Source organism: Citrus clementina, unplaced genomic scaffold (genome assembly GCF_000493195.1).
Source record: "Citrus clementina cultivar Clemenules unplaced genomic scaffold, Citrus_clementina_v1.0 scaffold_7, whole genome shotgun sequence".
In the NCBI taxonomy this organism is placed as follows: Eukaryota; Viridiplantae; Streptophyta; class Magnoliopsida; order Sapindales; family Rutaceae; genus Citrus; species Citrus x clementina.
In genome coordinates, this window is record NW_006262075.1 from 14,122,399 (window position 1) to 14,139,968 (window position 17,570).

The following is a 17,570-nucleotide window of genomic DNA, read 5'->3' on the forward strand; positions in this document are numbered from 1 at the left end:
AAATAACATGAGTTATATAAGTAAATGTTTAAAAAATTTTAGCCTTTATAATAATATAATAAATAGTAGGGACTATAATGTTAATAACTAATTGAATACATCTAAACCGTTCAACAGCTTAGCCATTAAATCTAGTGGCTGAACTAGAAAAGGACAAAGTTTGATGTACCTTGCAGCTATTGCAAGGTAGCTGGACCCATTTTATAATATTGGTGGAATGGAAAGAGATTAAAGTTAGGTGCCACGCGGCGAAACCATTCTGACTCAGCATTGTAATTTTTTTAGGTGGTTTTAGTAAAGCTTTAACTACTTAGCTTCCAGAATATCAAATAGACCTGGGCTTTACATCGTTGGCCCAGATGCGGGATCAGGGAGCCATTGGGCTTTTAAGGCCTACGTTCCTCTGGATCATCACTGGCTCGCCGCTTGTTACTGGGTCAAAATGTCTGTGCAGGCTGGTTTAATAGCCATTTAAAAGCAAAATACGGCCCCCAATCACCACCTCCACATTTCCGGACATGGAGAATTTTCATCTCCTTCAGCTTGTCATATGAGAAATATTAAAATCTTGAAGGGACACGACATAAACAAATAAATAAAAGAAATTTTGCTAACAAATATCCACATCCTCCTCTTGATTTTCCGTGATCAGATAGTGTCAATCACCAGTGCTGAGGAGACTTTTCATTCTGCCTAATATGTTACAACTTGACTTCCTTTCTTCTCGAAAACAGAAGCTTCAAGTCCACTAAAGCCTTCCATACGAAAAATTCTAGAATACAACCAATTGATGCATGCCTGACAAGTGTAATTGAATTTAATACAATCACCACTTGCATGATAGTAATTCAAAATAAGTGCACACATGTCAAGATATTATTACTTGTTATATGAATGACATGGTATCTCAGATGTATTCTAGAATTTCTCCTTTCATAGAGTTCAAAAGTCATCTTTTGCTTGAGCTGATGCCACGAAAGTCTCTTTCATCCTCGTGAAAATAATCTCACCTCACTGTACAGTATCAGTTTAACCTGTATATGATATTTACCAAGCACCAGGCTTTCGAAGCCTTCACAGGATCAGCATTCGAGGCCTTCAAGAATCGGACATAGGATGAAAAATATATAGCATGCCAATATGCCATGGATTCAGCATATAGACAAAGTCTGCTGCCTTAACCCATTAGTAGACGGCAAGGAGTGCCATTATTGTAGAATTCCTGCCATTGTGGGGCCTTCTGCTTCACCCACCAAATGCAAGAGGACATACAATTCGTTTAGCCAGTTTCTGAATTTTCCACGGGTCCACATTTATTTTGGCTTATATAATTGGCCTGTATATAGTCAGCTAATTCATTATCAAGGGGCAAGAGCAACTTCTAAAGGAGGGCACCAATTTCTCTCGTGTCATATTTTTTGTTTTCCTTCATAAAATTATGTGATCACTATATTTTCTTTCCCGGATTTTCATGTTTGATTTTTCAACTTTGTTGACTCGAGTCTTCTCTTCCAAAATGGATATCATGTAAACATCTTTCAACCACAAAGTCTTCAAAGTTCACAGAGATAAGCTTTCCTCCACCTGAATTCATGGCAAAGAATCAAACCATGAAAGTCCCCAAATCTTCATCCCCACTCATTTTTCTCCTCCATCTCTTGTCAGTTGGACTTACTTGTGCAGCATATAGTCTTCCAGACAGGTATTTCATCAACTGTGGTTCAGACACCGAAGTGACTTCTGGCAATCGGATATTCAGAGGGGACCGGGATTCAGATTCCATCTCCTTTTCAGAGCCGAGCTATCCTGTTAAAAACAGCAGCCAGTTACCTGATACATTAGCTCTCTATCAGACAGCAAGAGTTTTCAATCAATCATCTTACTACGAGTTCGATATCAGCAGTAACGGCACTTATCTAGTACGCCTTCATTTCTTTGCTTTTTCCTCTGCAATCAATCTCTACAAAGCTGTTTTCAACGTTTCCACTTCCCATCCGTTTTTGTTGTTGCATAATTTTAATGTCCAAAACAGTAGCCAGTCTCCGGTAATAAAGGACTTCTTTCTTAGCATCACTCAAGGAAAATTCTGTGTCTACTTTAGGCCCCAAGAATCATCTTTCGCGTTTGTTAGTGCCATTGAAGTCTTCCTTGTGGACCCTTTACCTCTAAGTTCCATTCCTGATAATGGTCCACATGTTAGTCCTATAGGAACTAAGACTAATTCTTACCCGGGAATTCACTCAAAGGCTCTACAGACAATTTGGAGGATCAATGTTGGTGGCCCTATGATTTCGCAGGAGAATGACAAGCTAGGGGGGAACTGGATTCCTGATGATAGTTATCTGTACAATCCAGATACAGCAAAAAAAGTTGAGTCTACAGCTAATCTTAACTATGGCTATCGGGGAATAGTTAGTGAATACACTGCTCCGGATTCTGTTTACCAGACTGCAAAACAGATGAATATAAATAACAGTAGGCTTTCTAATAACTTCAACATAACATGGCGATTTAACGTGAGTAAGAATGCTAGGCACTTTATTCGGGTTCATTTCTGTGACATTGTTAGCCCATCTCCGAATGTTTTCAAATTTTTTCTCTATATCGATGGCACCTATTCGCAAGAAATCAACCCGTACAGCCCGTACACCGATATTTCACAGTTGGCAACACCTTTTTATTTTGATTTCGTGGTTGATCCGAATGATCGTGGAATTATGAACATCAGTGTAGGCCCTAAAGAAGAGGCAGGGAGTGAGCGTGATGCATATTTGAATGGGCTTGAGATAATGGAGATTATGGAGAAATCGGGTACAGTTCCTGTGGAGAATGGACATAAGAAAAAGCATGTCATGGTAGTAGTTGGCTCAGTGCTTGGAGGTTTGCTTCTGATTTGCATATTGGCAGTTGTACTGTTTTTTGTTTTGACATACAGAAAGCAAAAGCCTGGTGAATTTCCTTTGGCTTTGGATTGGTCTCCATTACATGTACGTGGAGGAGGGAATTCTCATGGTAAGGTCCCTGAGGGAACTGGCGGCTCCCCAATGCCTAATGTAAACCTTGGATTAAAAATTCCTTTGGTAGAAATTCAGTTTGCGACGCACAATTTTGATAGAAAGTTTGTGATCGGCAAGGGAGGATTTGGGAATGTCTACAAAGGAACTCTCAGGAACGGCATGAAAGTTGCTGTAAAACGAAGCGAACCAGGCTCCGGCCAAGGCCTTCCAGAATTCCAAACTGAAATAACAGTCTTATCAAAAATTCGCCACCGCCATCTTGTTTCCTTAATTGGATATTGTGATGAACGGTATGAGATGATACTAGTGTATGATTTCATGGAAAAAGGGACTTTGAGGGATCACCTATACAAGTCAAAGTCACCCTGTTTGTCCTGGATACAGAGGCTTGAAATATGCATTGGTGCAGCAAGAGGTCTTCATTATCTACACGAAGGTTCAGCTGGCAGAATCATTCACCGTGATGTGAAGCCCACAAACATTTTGCTGGACAAAAATCATGTTGCCAAAGTTGCTGATTTTGGCCTTTCAAGATTGGGTACGCGTGATGAAAACCACATCAGCACAGCTGTTAAAGGAACGTTTGGTTATCTTGATCCTGAGTACTTCCGGTCACAACAATTAACAGAAAAATCTGATGTTTACTCAATTCGGTGTTGTTCTTTTCGAGGTTGTATGTGCAAGACCAGCCATCAATGCCTCACTCCCAAGAGAGCAAGTGAACCTGGCTGATTGGGCAATGCTTTGCAAGAACAAAGGGCTTCTTGAGGAGATCGTAGATCCTTTGATAAAGGTTCAGATCAGTCCAAACTCATTGAGGAAATTTGCTGAGATAGCTGAGAAATGTTTGCGGGAAGATGGTGATGACAGACCAACAATGGGCGATGTGTTGTGGGACTTGGAGTATGCATTACAGCTTCAACAAACTGCAAGGACGAGAGAGCCACATGAAGACAGTACAACCGATGCTTCATCTGCATTACCATTCCCTAATGTCAGGCGTTTTCCTTCATATAGCGTGTCGATGAACGAAGTTGATATGCACATTTTGAGAGACCAGGACAATTCAATCTCATCAGAAAGTAAAGTCTTCTCTCAGCTGGGAATTGAAGATGCCAGGTAAAGTTACCGAATTTAGGTTTCTTTAGCCTCTGCAATTTGTATTTGGTAAATATAATCTGGACAAGCTTGCTTTGCTTTCTCTGTTTATTAATTCTAATCTATTCTCTACGGTTTAAGGCAACTTATATTTTGTATAATTGGAATATATTTCAAGACAACAACTATGATTTTATTTTTAACTATTATAGATGGCTAAAAAACTATTAGGAATTTATTTAGGCCTTTTTTTAATTTTGAGATGTTAAGCAAATAAAACTATAATTGTGAAATTAAAATTTTGACCAAAAACATAAAGGTATTATAAACTTTTTCATCATATAATTGTAATTGTAGTGTAAAATTAACTTTCAAATCATTTTAAAAAGTTTTTTTTCCAAATACATTAGTTCTTAAGGGTGGACCCTTCACTTTTTATCACGCCACACTAATTCATAAATGTAATTGAGTAATATTTGTGTGAATGTCAGTCCGGTAAAGGAGTAAAAACAGCATATATGTTAACCAATGCAACAAATTTGTTTTTTGTAAAATACATATATTTAATAAAAAATGACAATATTGCAACAAATAAGCTTATTATAATATAAATTATTAAAACAATGCATTAAAAATTCTTTATAAAATTCTTTTTTATTTTAGTGATAGAAAATATGATATATGTTGTCAATTGTTAATATATAATTTTGTAATTTTTTAATACTAGTGACACTATTATAATATATTGACATAGTTTTCTTAATTTTTTTTAATAATAAGTTAAAGCAATACTAACATTACAAACATTTTAATCCGTAATGATTCTATATAATTTAGTCATTTCATAAAGTAAGTTTCTAAATCTAACTTTTGTGGTGTTCTTGGCCTCCTCAAACCATATACATTGTTATTTGGTTGTATCACATTTGACGTACCGTTATATATCCCTTTTTTTGTCTTTTCCTGATCCACCGTTAAGATCTACCCCAAAATTAGTTCAACGGCTAAGATACTTTTGTTGGGTTATTAACACTACAGTCCCTCATGTTTGCTACAAAGTTTAAAAAGTTCAAACGTTCAAAATTTTGATACATAAGTTATTTTAAATTTTTTACACTTAGGTGTATTGACCGAGTTAATTTCACCAATAAAATAACTCATTCTTATATTTGAAATAATATATTCAAATTAACACTCTTTCATGTTAAATAATTAATTTAACATATAGTAAAACCATGTATTAATTATGAAGCATATTTTATGATAAATGTGAATATGAATTTAATCTCTTGTTCTTAATTTGTAGCTAATATTTTCTTTTCATAATACTTATTCAATATATAGTCAATAATTTCAGTGTGTAGTAAAAATATATTAATTTATCAATTAATAATGTGTTTTTCAATTGCTTAATAAGACAGTACCAAAAGGTGACGCCAAAAAAAAAAAGCAATTGCTCTTCAGTTATTCTTATATCTAGAAGCTTGATGAATAAGTTTAGAAGTTTTCAATAAGGATTTGGTGGCAAAAGAATTTTATGAGTGGCACTTATTTAGATTTTTTTTTTTTTTACATCTCGTGCTCGATAACTTTGAGTTAGTGATGGAATTCAATTATTAATTGCTAGAGATATGGAACTGAAACTAGTGGGCATGTAAACAATTTAATCATATTTATATATAAATTTAATTTATTTATTTAGTAAAAAAAAAATTAATTTTTATCAAGGATATATATGACATTTGGTAGATGTACAGTGCAAATTTTCTTTTCAAAACGTTGATGATTGGTGTGTGAATTAGTAATTAGAAATACAGTCCAACCTTTTGATTTAGTTCACAAAATTAAAATGAGTAGGCTAATGAGTCGGAATTTAGGACTATCTATGTTTTTAATTTTATAATAAAATAGGGATTGCAGTGTAATTAATTAAAAAAAATAGAGTATGTTTTCACTGTAGTGGCATACCTAGACCCTACATATATTTATATTTACACTGCAGCCAGTGTCAATATAAAATCAGCATACAATTCTTAACCTGTTTTTGGATTCAGGTGATATTTATGACTTTTTAATTCACTAGTTGCTGTGAAATAGAGATTAAGTGGTAAATGATTCATTGGGCCTTCTTCGTGTGCTAATTTTTTGACTTTCTGTGGCGTATATGAATTTTGGAAAAATTTTAGAATATATTTATTGTACTATGTCATGATATTATTTATTGATTTTATGAGTTATTGATTTGTCACTCATACAACAAATAAATAATGTCATACAACTATCATACAACTATATAAGTAGTGGTTGTATAAATTCAATTATACATATTATACATGTATTAAATAATTATATACAATAGATGTATTATAAAATTTCCCTGCATCTTGAGTTGACTCTTAATGGAACCGATTATCAAATCATTGACGACTTTTCCAAGTCCACGGGGTCCCGCAAGCAAGAATTGAGGTTGACCCGACGACCAAGTGCATTCAATCAATTACTAGATATTTAATTATTTATCACTCACTGCGTTGATGCATGCACAAAAAATAATATAAAAGTAATGTATTTATCAGAAGATAAAAAAATTTATTATAAAATAAAAAGTACTTTACTATAAAATAAAGCCACCCATCATAAATGCTTGAAAGTGATAGGATATAAATTTTTTAAAGAATTTTTTAATAATTAAAAACTCATTATCGATTTGTAATAATTAGAAATTTTTAAAATTCAATCTGATCAACACAATTCGTCTTATTCGTAGAAATACAATGCACAAAATTTTTATTTATAGATTTTTTAATTAGATTGGATTTAAAATTGAAAAATCCAGAGTTTGTGGATTAGATGTGGATTTACTTTTATAAATTATTAGAAAGCCATGAATCCATAAAATATATATATATATATATCATTTAATTAAAAATAAAACTTGTAAATATAGAATTAATGCTTTCTAAGAATTAACTAAATTAAAATATAGATACATTAATACTAATAATTATATCTTATCCGATAATAATATAAAATAAAAACAATTAAATGAACCAATATTATTTCTCAAACAGTTAATTTTTATAATTTTAATTAATTTTCATTTATCGAAACAAATAATATTTTTTTTCTTTTCGGTGTGTTATATTTTGAATGTATTTTTTAGTTTTATTTAAAAAATTAATTCATTTAATCTTATTCAATTTTGAATTTGATCGGTAATAAAATAATTTTTATATTAAATTTTTTTTATTTAATTAGTTTATGAATTAGAAAGAATTAGTCCGTAAATCAATCTATAAAATAGTGGATTTGATATGAATTGAGTCAAGAGTTAAATTTGCATCTGATCCGCAGACATATGGATTAGAATTAAATTGAATTTTACTAATTTATAGATGAGATTGGATTGAAAATTTATAATCCATAAAATCATGAATCGGATATAAATTGATGTTCAATCTACAAAATCTTATTCGAAAACAACACTAGAAATAATCATTTGATCGATCTCAACGGATCGCTCTGCGATCTTCAATATTTTTGTGGCCTCATGGTGTGTTTGATATTATTTGATATTTTCCGTATTACAAAAATGAAAATCAAGAAAATATATTTGGGCGGCCTGTAAATTAGCGTTTTCCACTTCTAAAGCACCGCAGAGAATAGTTTGAAGAAAAATGGGGTTTGTCGGTTGGTTGTCTCCCAGCAAGGCCCACAAACAACCTTTTTCTACATTCTTTTTAGCAATTCTCTTGGTACAACAATCCTTTATTAGAAAATTTTGAAAATTTTTCTACTATTTTTTTTTTTGAAAAGGATAAACACACCCCCAACATTTCCAACATTTAGGTAAAGAGATAAAAATCTCTCTTAGATTTCAAAAAAGATATTTACACCCCAATTTATTATAGTTTTACCATTATACCATTCTAGCATATAAAAAAAATAATTAAATTATCCAATTTGTCTATATATTATTAATAAAATTATAAATATACCCTCATTGCATCATTCTTCTATTTAAATTTTTATCAATAATCAATTTTCAAAAAAGACACCTACACACTTAAAAAAATTTGTAAATAAATTATAATTTTAAAAATAAAATTGGTTATTAATACCATAATAAATAACATAGAAAATTAGTTATAAATATACAAGTTTAAATAATTGACATGTTATTTATTATGGTATTAATAACCAATTTTATTTTTAAAATTATAATTTATTTACAATTTTTTTAGGTGTATAGATTTTTTTTTAAATTGGTTATTGATAAAAATTTAAATAGAGGAATTGAGCAATAAAGGTATATTTATAATTTTTTTTATAATATCCAACTTGTTTATTTATAATTTTATTAACAATATATAGATAAATTGGACAATCTAATAAATTTTTTTATATGCTAGAAGGGTATAATGGTAAAATTATAATAAAATGGGGTGTAAATGTCTTTTTTAAAACGTTAGGGGATTTTTGTCCCTTTGCCTAAACGTTGGGGGTGTGTTTGTCCTTTTCCCTTTTTTTCCCCTCTCTATCAAATTTGTACGTAAGTATCTTGTTTAATTTTATTTGTAAATTGTTTGTTTTCACAAACCCAGTTCCATGTGCATGCGATTTTTAGTTTGTACATGTTATTTCCTTTTTTTAGATTGGTTTTTGAACATTATCATAAAGCATTAGTTATAGAAATTTTAAATTTTTTTATGGAAATAACTAAATGCTATTCTTTTTAACACTTGCCCAGTTACTTTTTCTTAAATTAACTCCAGTTTTTATTAAAAAGATTGAGGAAACAAAAAGAGAGAAAAAAATCGCTGATCCTCGTCTATTCTTTTTTTTTTTTTAATTTTTTTATCGGTGATCCTTCTAAATCTTGCCTGCATTAATTAGTTTGAACCTTTGTATCTTCGACTCTTTGTGCAGCAACATGTTACGAATCTTCCCTATACTTTCAAAATCCATGTGCATAATCAGCACATGATGTTTGCGACTCTTCCCTGCTGGCCTAAAGTCGACCTTGGCATTTTCCTAAACATATTCATTTGATCCTCGATCTCAATGGATCATTTGCAATCTTCATTATGTTTGTCGATCACTCTGGCAGCAGTGGGAATCTTGGGCTTGATTTTCTACTGTGTGAGGAGAAAACCCAGAAGCAAAGGTAAAAGTTTCTCAATTAATTGCACGATTGTGAGAGTTGAATAAATGTACACATCTTAACTATAATCCAGGAAACTAATTTAAAAAGGATAGAGATTCCTAATGTGCATTAGATCCTTCCAAAAAAAAAAAAACACATCAGGCCCATTTGAAATGGTTATGCTTCAATATTTTTCTTTTATAGAATGCAGTTATGCATCAACTTAATTTTCAAATCTCATAGTTTATAGAGCATCACTTACTTACAATAAAAATATGCTGGAATCAAAATGAACTTTAATCGTAATGAGCTGGAATTATAGTAGAGAATAAAAATTAAAATAAGTTGATTATATGACCTACAAAAATAATAATCAGAATTAATAATATTCTCATTAATGTCTTTACTTTGTCTTATAATTAAAGTAGATTATTAAAAAGTTATAAAAATGCCATTAGTTAAAATTATCTATTTTTTAATAACAAAATAAATAAATAAACTTCTTAAAAGAAAGTCTATGCATGTTTATTACAATAATAATAATAATTCTGATTTTAGTTCCTAGTAGAATTAAAAAGTTTTAAGAGGTTATATATTATAATTATGCTCTGCCTACTCATTACCATTTTAGTATTTTAAATAGAAACAATTTAAAAGTAGTCCTCTGTCTTTCAACCAGAGGAAACAAAAAAAAAAAAAAAGGAAAGAAAAAGAAAACAAGTACGCTTTTATGGTCCATTTGTAATGGAAATGCTTCAACCTTTTTTGACTTTTGAAACGCGGGTTCTAAAACATTTCTTGCTTCATTAAAAGAGTAGAACAAATAAGATGGACCCAAATTCCCAAAACAGACAATAAAAGGTGCTTACCAGAGTCCAGTAAGTGTCCATAATTTGTCAACATACGAGTCAAAAACTGGTAATGCATGTATATATATAATTTTTAGTGACCGTGCTAATTTTAGCTAAATATTTCACCTTCGCGTGTATCACGCGTAAACTCTAGTAACTGAGACCTGGGTAAGTTCTGAAGAATATACAAATCCCATGAATAATTCTGCTTGACACTGATTGGGTATAGTTAAAGTTTTTTTTTTAATATGTTTCACAATTATCTTACTGCCAAGTTTATTCTTAAAATTGTTCTTCTTCCTATTAAACACTCATTATTGATTTGGAATAATCAATTGATCGATCTCAATGGATCGCTTTGCAGTCTTCATTAGTTTTGTTGCCTCGGTATCTGCTGTCTTCTTGATGTTAGCATTGACGTTTGGTTTATCTAGTAAATATTTCTTTTATAGTCCACTAGCAATTTCTTTCTTAATCTTGTCGATCACTCTGGCAGCAGTGGCCATTTTGGGCTTGATTTTCTATGGTGTGAGGAGAAAGCCCAGAAGCAGAGGTAAAAGTTTCTCATTTAATTGCACGATTTTGAGAGTTGAATATACGTACACATAGGTACGTATCTTAATTAAAGCTTTAATTTCTTCACCATTCAGGCGAGAATTTGATGATGTTTGATTTGGATTTGAACCTGAAAGCCGATCCCGCAAACAATAAACGGACAAAAGGAAGCAAAAAGAAGGAAGTTGATCAATTGCCCTTATTCAGTTTTTCCAGTGTTTCTACTGCAACAAATAAATTCTCCGACGCAAATAGGCTCGGAGAGGGTGGTTTTGGACCTGTTTATACGGTAATAAAGACATCAATTCCTTTGGAGCAGTAATTTCCTTGTTAACAGAAATATAAGTGTACCATTTTCAGGGAGTGTTAAAAAACGGAGATGAGATAGCAGTGAAAATGCTTTCAGGAAGGTCTGGACAAGGATTGCGAGAGGTAAAAAATGAAGCTTCAGTGATAGCCAAGGTTCAGCACAAGAATCTTGTTAGACTTTTGGGCTGCTGCATTGATAGAGATGAGAAGATTCCGATCTATGAATACATGCCAGTGATAAGTTAAGTGCATGACTAGCCATCACCGATAAGTTTAAGTTGTCTCAATAAAAATTAAGCAACCACCTTATATTTAAAAGAGCATTTGAAAACTAATAAATTTACTATTGAATTACTTTTTAATCAAAATAAATTATAAATTATCATTACAGCAACATCCACAAACCCAAATATCTAAAAAATAATAATTCTCAAAAAACATAAAGCTAAAAAACTTTTGAAAATTTCTTTAAAAAACTAATAAATAACTAACTTCCTTTTGTAATATTCCTTGTTTATCTTTTTATAACTTTGTTGGGCTACATTTAGAAATTTAAAAAATTAAATTGACTCCCTTGCATTTCAAGGGTGATATTGGTATTTTATAGGTAAACTAACATATTTTATGTATAAGCAAACTAACATGTCAATTAATACTAAAAACATAAGGATCTCCCTGTAACTTAGGGTTTGCCGAAACATAAATGTAGTGAAAAAGTAAAGTTTTATAATGATAAAATAATAAAGTGTTACAACCTAATGCTTCTTACATATTTTTTATTTTGAAATTTCATCTTTTTTAATTTTACAATTTTCTGAAGTACTAAAAGGTTAATAACCCATATTTTATTTATTTATTCTATATTAAATATATATTAAATAGAAAAATATTGTTTACATTTATAAATTTTCGTGTGTTTAAAAAAGTTTATGTGATATTACATTGGTGTCCTTATACCGTCACTCATTTTTATGATTAAACTAAGTCAACAGATCAAATTTTAAAAATTTAAAACAACATGAGTTATATAAATAAATATTTAAAAAAAATTAGCCTTTATTATAATGTAATAAACTGTAGGGGCTGCATTTTTAATAACTAATTGAATATATCTAAGTCCTTCCATAATTAAGCTATTAGATCTATTGATTGAATCAGAAAAGGGTAACGTTTGGGGTACCTTGCAGCTGTTGCAAGGTAGCTGGACCCTATTTATAATACAGCGCTGCTATTTACCCGAGTTAAACCCCGAAAATCCCCAAAACGATGTTGTTTTCGCTGTGATCTGTTGCCTTTTAATTTCCAAATGAACCGTTTTGATTCAACTCTCACGCGAGTTCTCCAGCCACAATTGCCATCACCCACAAAATCTTCTCCAGCCACAATTGCGATCGCTCACAGACAACAGACCACAGCCATCACGCGAGCCACAGACGACGGACCACAGCCAATCAGCCATCACGCGAGGTCTCCGTTGCCATCACTGACAATCACACGACAGCCGACACTCACAAAGCTAACACGAACGACACTCACAACGCTGGAATTGTATCACACACACAAATCAACAACAACGCTGCTGGAATTGTATCAATAATTCCAGCAGCAACAATTCCAGCAGCAAAAAAAGTATCACACACACACAAACACAAATCTCAATCAACCAAATTATCACACACACACACAAATCAGCAACAATTCCAGCAGCAAAAAAAGTATCACACACACACACAAACACAAATCCCAATAAGCTTTGTGAGTGTTGGTTGTCGTGTGACTGTCGGTGATGGCAACGGCGACCTCGATCGCGTGATGGCTGTGGTTGGTCCTCTTTGGCTCCCGTGATGGCTATGAGAACTTGAGGAATGCTTCATGAAAACGGTTCGTTTTGGAGCTTCATTCAGGGTGTTTTCAATTTAGCTAAGTCTTTCCAAACGAAAGGAAAAAAATTTCCAAACGGTGAGTTTTCTATTTAAGTAAAACGGTGAGTTTCATTCGGGGTGCAAGTTGGGGTAAATAACTTTTTCCTTTATAATATGGTTGGAATGGAAAGAAATTAAAACTAGGTGCCACGCAGTGAAACCATTCGGACTCAGCATTGAAACATTTTCAGGTGGTTTAGCTTCTAGAATATCGAATAGGCCTGGGCTTTACATCGTCGGCCCAGATGGGGAATCAGGAAGCCATTAGGCTTTTAAGGCCTACGTTCCTCTGGATTATTACTGGCTCCTAGCTTCTTACTGGGTCAAAATGTCTGTGCGGGCTAGTTTCATAGCCATTTAAAAGCAAAACACGACCCCCAACCACCAGGTCAACGTTTCCGGACTTGGAGAATTTTCATCTCCTTCAGCTTGTTATATGAAAAATATTAAAATCTGAAAGAGACACGACATAAACAAATAAATAAAAGAAATTTTGCTAACAAATATCCACATCCTCCTCTTGATTTCCGTGATCAGATAGTGTCAATCACTAGTGCTGAGGAGACTTTTCATTCTGCCTGATATGTTACAACTTGACTTCCTTTCTTCTTGTAAACAGAAGCTTCAAGTCAACCAAAGCCTTTCATAGAGTTCAAAAATCGTCTTTTGCTTTCGTTGATGCCACGAAAGTCTCTTTCACCCTTGTTAAAATAATCTCGCCTCACTGTGCAGTATCAGTTTAACCTGTATATGATATTTTCCAAGTACCAGGTTTTCGAAGCCTTCACAGGATCAGCATTCGAGGCCTTCAGGAATCGGATATAGGATGAAAAATATATAGCATGCCAATATGCCATGGATTCAGCATATAGACAAAGTCTGCTGCCTTAACCCATTAGTAGACTGCAAGGAGTGCCATTATTGTAGAATTCCTACCATTGTGGGGCCTTCTGCTTCACCCACCAAATGCAAGAGGACATACAATTCGTTTAGCCAGTTTCTGAATTTTCCACGGGTCCACATTTATTTTGGCTTATATAATTGGCCTGTATATAGTCAGCTAAGTCAAAATCAAGGGGCAAGAGCATCTTCTAATGGTGGGCACCAATTTCTCTCGTGTCATATTTTTTGTTTTCCTTCATAAAATTATGTGATAACTATATTTTCTTTCCCGGATTTTCATGTTTGATTTTTCAACTATGTTGACTCGAGTCTTCTCTGCCAAAATGGATATCATATAAGCATCTTTCAACCACAAAGTCTTCAAAGTTCACAGAGATTAGCTTTCCTCCACCTGAATTCATGGCAAAGATTCAAACCAAGAAAGTCCTCAAATCTTCATCCCCTCTCATTTTTCTCCTCCATCTCTTGTCAGTTGGACTTACTTGTGCAGCATATAGTCTTCCAGACAAGTATTTCATCAACTGTGGTTCAGACACCGACATGAATTCTGGCAATCGGATATTCAGAGGGGACCTGAATTCAGATTCCATCTCTTTTTCAAAGCAGAGCCATCCTGTTAAAAACGGCAGCCAGTTACCAGATACATTAGCTCTCTATCAAACAGCAAGAGTTTTCAATCAATTATCTTACTACGAATTCGATATCAGAAGTGACGGCACTCATCTAGTACGCCTTCATTTCTTTGCTTTCTCCTTTGCGATCAATCTCTATAGAGCTGTTTTCAACGTTTCCACTTCCCATCCCTTTGTGCTGTTGCATAATTTTAATGTCCAAAAGAGTAGCCAGTCTCCGGTAATAAAGGACTTCTTTCTTAGCATCAATCAAGGCAAATTCTGTGTCTACTTTAGGCCCCAAGAATCATCTTTCGCGTTTGTTAGTGCCATTGAAGTCTTCCCTGTAGACCCTTTACCTCTAAGTTTCATTCCTGATGAGGCTTCACATGTTGGTCCTATAGGAATTAAGACTAATGATTACCGGGGAATTCACTCAAAGGCTCTACAGACAATTTTTAGGATCAATGTTGGTGGCCATATGATTTCGCAAGAGAATGACACTCTAGGGAGGAACTGGATTCCTGATGATAGTTATCTCTACAATCCAGATACAGCAAAACCTTTTGAGTCTACAGCTAATCTTAACTATGGCTATCGGGGAATAGTTAGTGAATACACTGCTCCGGATTCTGTTTACCAGACTGCAAAGCAGATGAATATAACTAACAGTAGGCTTTCTAATAACTTCAACATAACATGGTGTTTTAACGTGAGTAAGAATGCTAGGCACTTTGTTCGGGTTCATTTCTGTGACATTGTTAGCCCATCTCCGAATGTTTTCAAATTTTTTCTCTATATCGATGGCACCTATTCGCAAGAAATCAACCCGTACACAGCAGATATTTACCAGACTGCAACACCTTTTTATTTTGATTTCGAGGTTGATTCGAATGATCGTGGAATTATGAACATCAGTGTAGGCCCTAAAGCAGAAGCAGGGAGTAAGCCTGATGCATATTTGAATGGGCTTGAGATAATGGAGATTATGGAGAAATCGGGTACAGTTCCTGTGGTGAATGGACATAAGAACAAGCATGTCATGGTTGTAGTTGGCTCAGTGCTTGGAGGTTTGCTTCTGATTTGCATATTGGCAGTTGTATTGTTTTTTGTTTTGAGATACAGAAAGCAAAAGCCTGATGAATTTCCTTTGGCTTTGGAGTTGTCTCCATTACATGTGTGTAAAGGAGGGAGTTCTCATGGTAAGGTGCCTGAGGGAACTGGCGGCTCCCCAATGCCTAATGTAGACCTTGGATTAAAAATTCCTTTTGTAGAAATTCAGTTTGCGACGCACAATTTTGATAGAAAGTTAGTGATCGGCAAGGGAGGCTTTGGGAATGTCTACAAAGGAACTCTCAGGAACGGCATGAAAGTTGCTGTAAAACGAAGCGAACCAGGCTCAGGCCAAGGCCTTTCAGAATTCCAAACTGAAATAATAGTCTTATCAAAAATTCGCCACCGCCATCTTGTTTCCTTAATTGGGTATTGTGATGAACGGTCTGAGATGATACTAGTGTATGAGTTCATGGAAAAAGGGACTTTGAGGGATCACCTATACAAGTCAAAGTCGCCCTGTTTGTCCTGGATACAGAGGCTTGAAATATGCATTGGTGCAGCAAGAGGTCTTCATTATCTACACGAAGGTTCAGCTGGCAGAATCATTCACCGTGATGTGAAGTCCACAAACATTTTGCTGGACAAAAATCATGTTGCCAAAGTTGCTGATTTTGGCCTTTCAAGATTGGGTACGCGTGATGAAAACCACGTCAGCACAGCTGTTAAAGGAACTTTTGGTTATCTTGATCCTGAGTACTTCCGGTCACAACAATTAACAGACAAATCTGATGTTTTCTCATTTGGTGTTGTCCTTTTCGAGGTTCTATGTGCAAGACCAGCCATCAATGCCTCACTCCCAAGAGAGCAAGTGAACCTGGCTGATTGGGCAATGCTTTGCAAGAACAAAGGGCATCTTGAGGAGATCGTAGATCCTTTGATAAAGGTTCAGATCAGTCCAAACTCATTGAGGAAATTTGCTGAGATAGCTGAGAAATGTTTGCGGGATGATGGTGATGACAGACCAACAATGCGCGATGTGTTGTGGGACTTGGAGTATGCATTACAGCTTCAACAAACTGCAAGGACAAGAGAGCCACATGAAGACAGTATAAACGATGCTTCATCTGCATTACCATTCCCTAATGTCAGGCGTTTTCCTTCATATAGCGTGTCGATGAACGAAGTTGATATGCCCATTTTGAGAGACCAGGACACTTCAATCTCATCCGAAAGCAAAGTCTTCTCTCAGCTGGGAATTGCAGATGCCAGGTAAAGTTACCGAATTTAGGTTTCTTTAGCCTCTGCAATTTGTATTAGGTAAATATAATCTGGACAAGCTTGCTCTGCTTTCTCTGTTTATTAATTCTCATCTATTCTCTGTGTTTTAAGGCAACTTATATGATGCACTCTGTTACGAAACTTGCTTAGTTTGTAAGAAATTTTGTATAATTGGAATATGTTTTAAGACAACTATGATTTTATTTTCAACTATTATAGATGGCTAAAAGACTATTAGGAGTTTAATTAGGCCTTTGTTTAATTTTGAGACGTTAAGCGAATAAAACGATAATTGTAAAATTCTAATTTTGACCAAGAAAATAATGGTAATATAAAGTTTTTCATCATATAATTATATCATAAAATTAACTTAACTTTCAAATTATTTTAAAATTTTTTTGTCAAATACATTAGTACTCAAGGGCGGACCCTTGACTTTTTATCATGCCATGCTAATTTATAAATTTAATTGAGTAATATTTGTGTCAATGTCAGTCTGGTAAAGGAGTAAAAACAGCATATATGTTAAGCAACGCAACAATAAATTTTTTAGTAAAATACATATACTTAATTAAGAATGACAACATTGCAACAAATAAGCTTATTAGAATATAAATTATTAAAACAGTACAGTAAAAAATTATTTATGAAACTCTTTATTATTTTAGTGATAGAAAATATGATATATGTTGTCAATTGTTAATATATAATTTTGTAAATTTTTAATACTAGCGACACTATTATAATATATTGACATACTTTTTTTTCCATTTATACTGAACTATAATTTTTTTTATAATAGGTTAAAACAATACTAACAATAC

The 17,570-nt window shown here is 33.6% G+C and overlaps 1 protein-coding gene across 1 annotated transcript; it reads left to right on the forward strand.

The window, feature by feature from the left end:
• Positions 1-1,466: 1,466 nt before the first annotated feature.
• On the forward strand, positions 1,467-16,869 carry LOC18036023 (probable receptor-like protein kinase At2g23200). Its single transcript, XM_024180256.1, has 2 exons — positions 1,467-2,633; positions 15,242-16,869. The coding sequence occupies exons 1-2, from the start codon at positions 1,593-1,595 to the stop codon at positions 16,739-16,741; spliced, it is 2,541 nt and encodes an 846-aa protein (XP_024036024.1). The 5' UTR covers positions 1,467-1,592; the 3' UTR covers positions 16,742-16,869.
• The last annotated feature ends 701 nt before the right edge of the window (positions 16,870-17,570 follow it).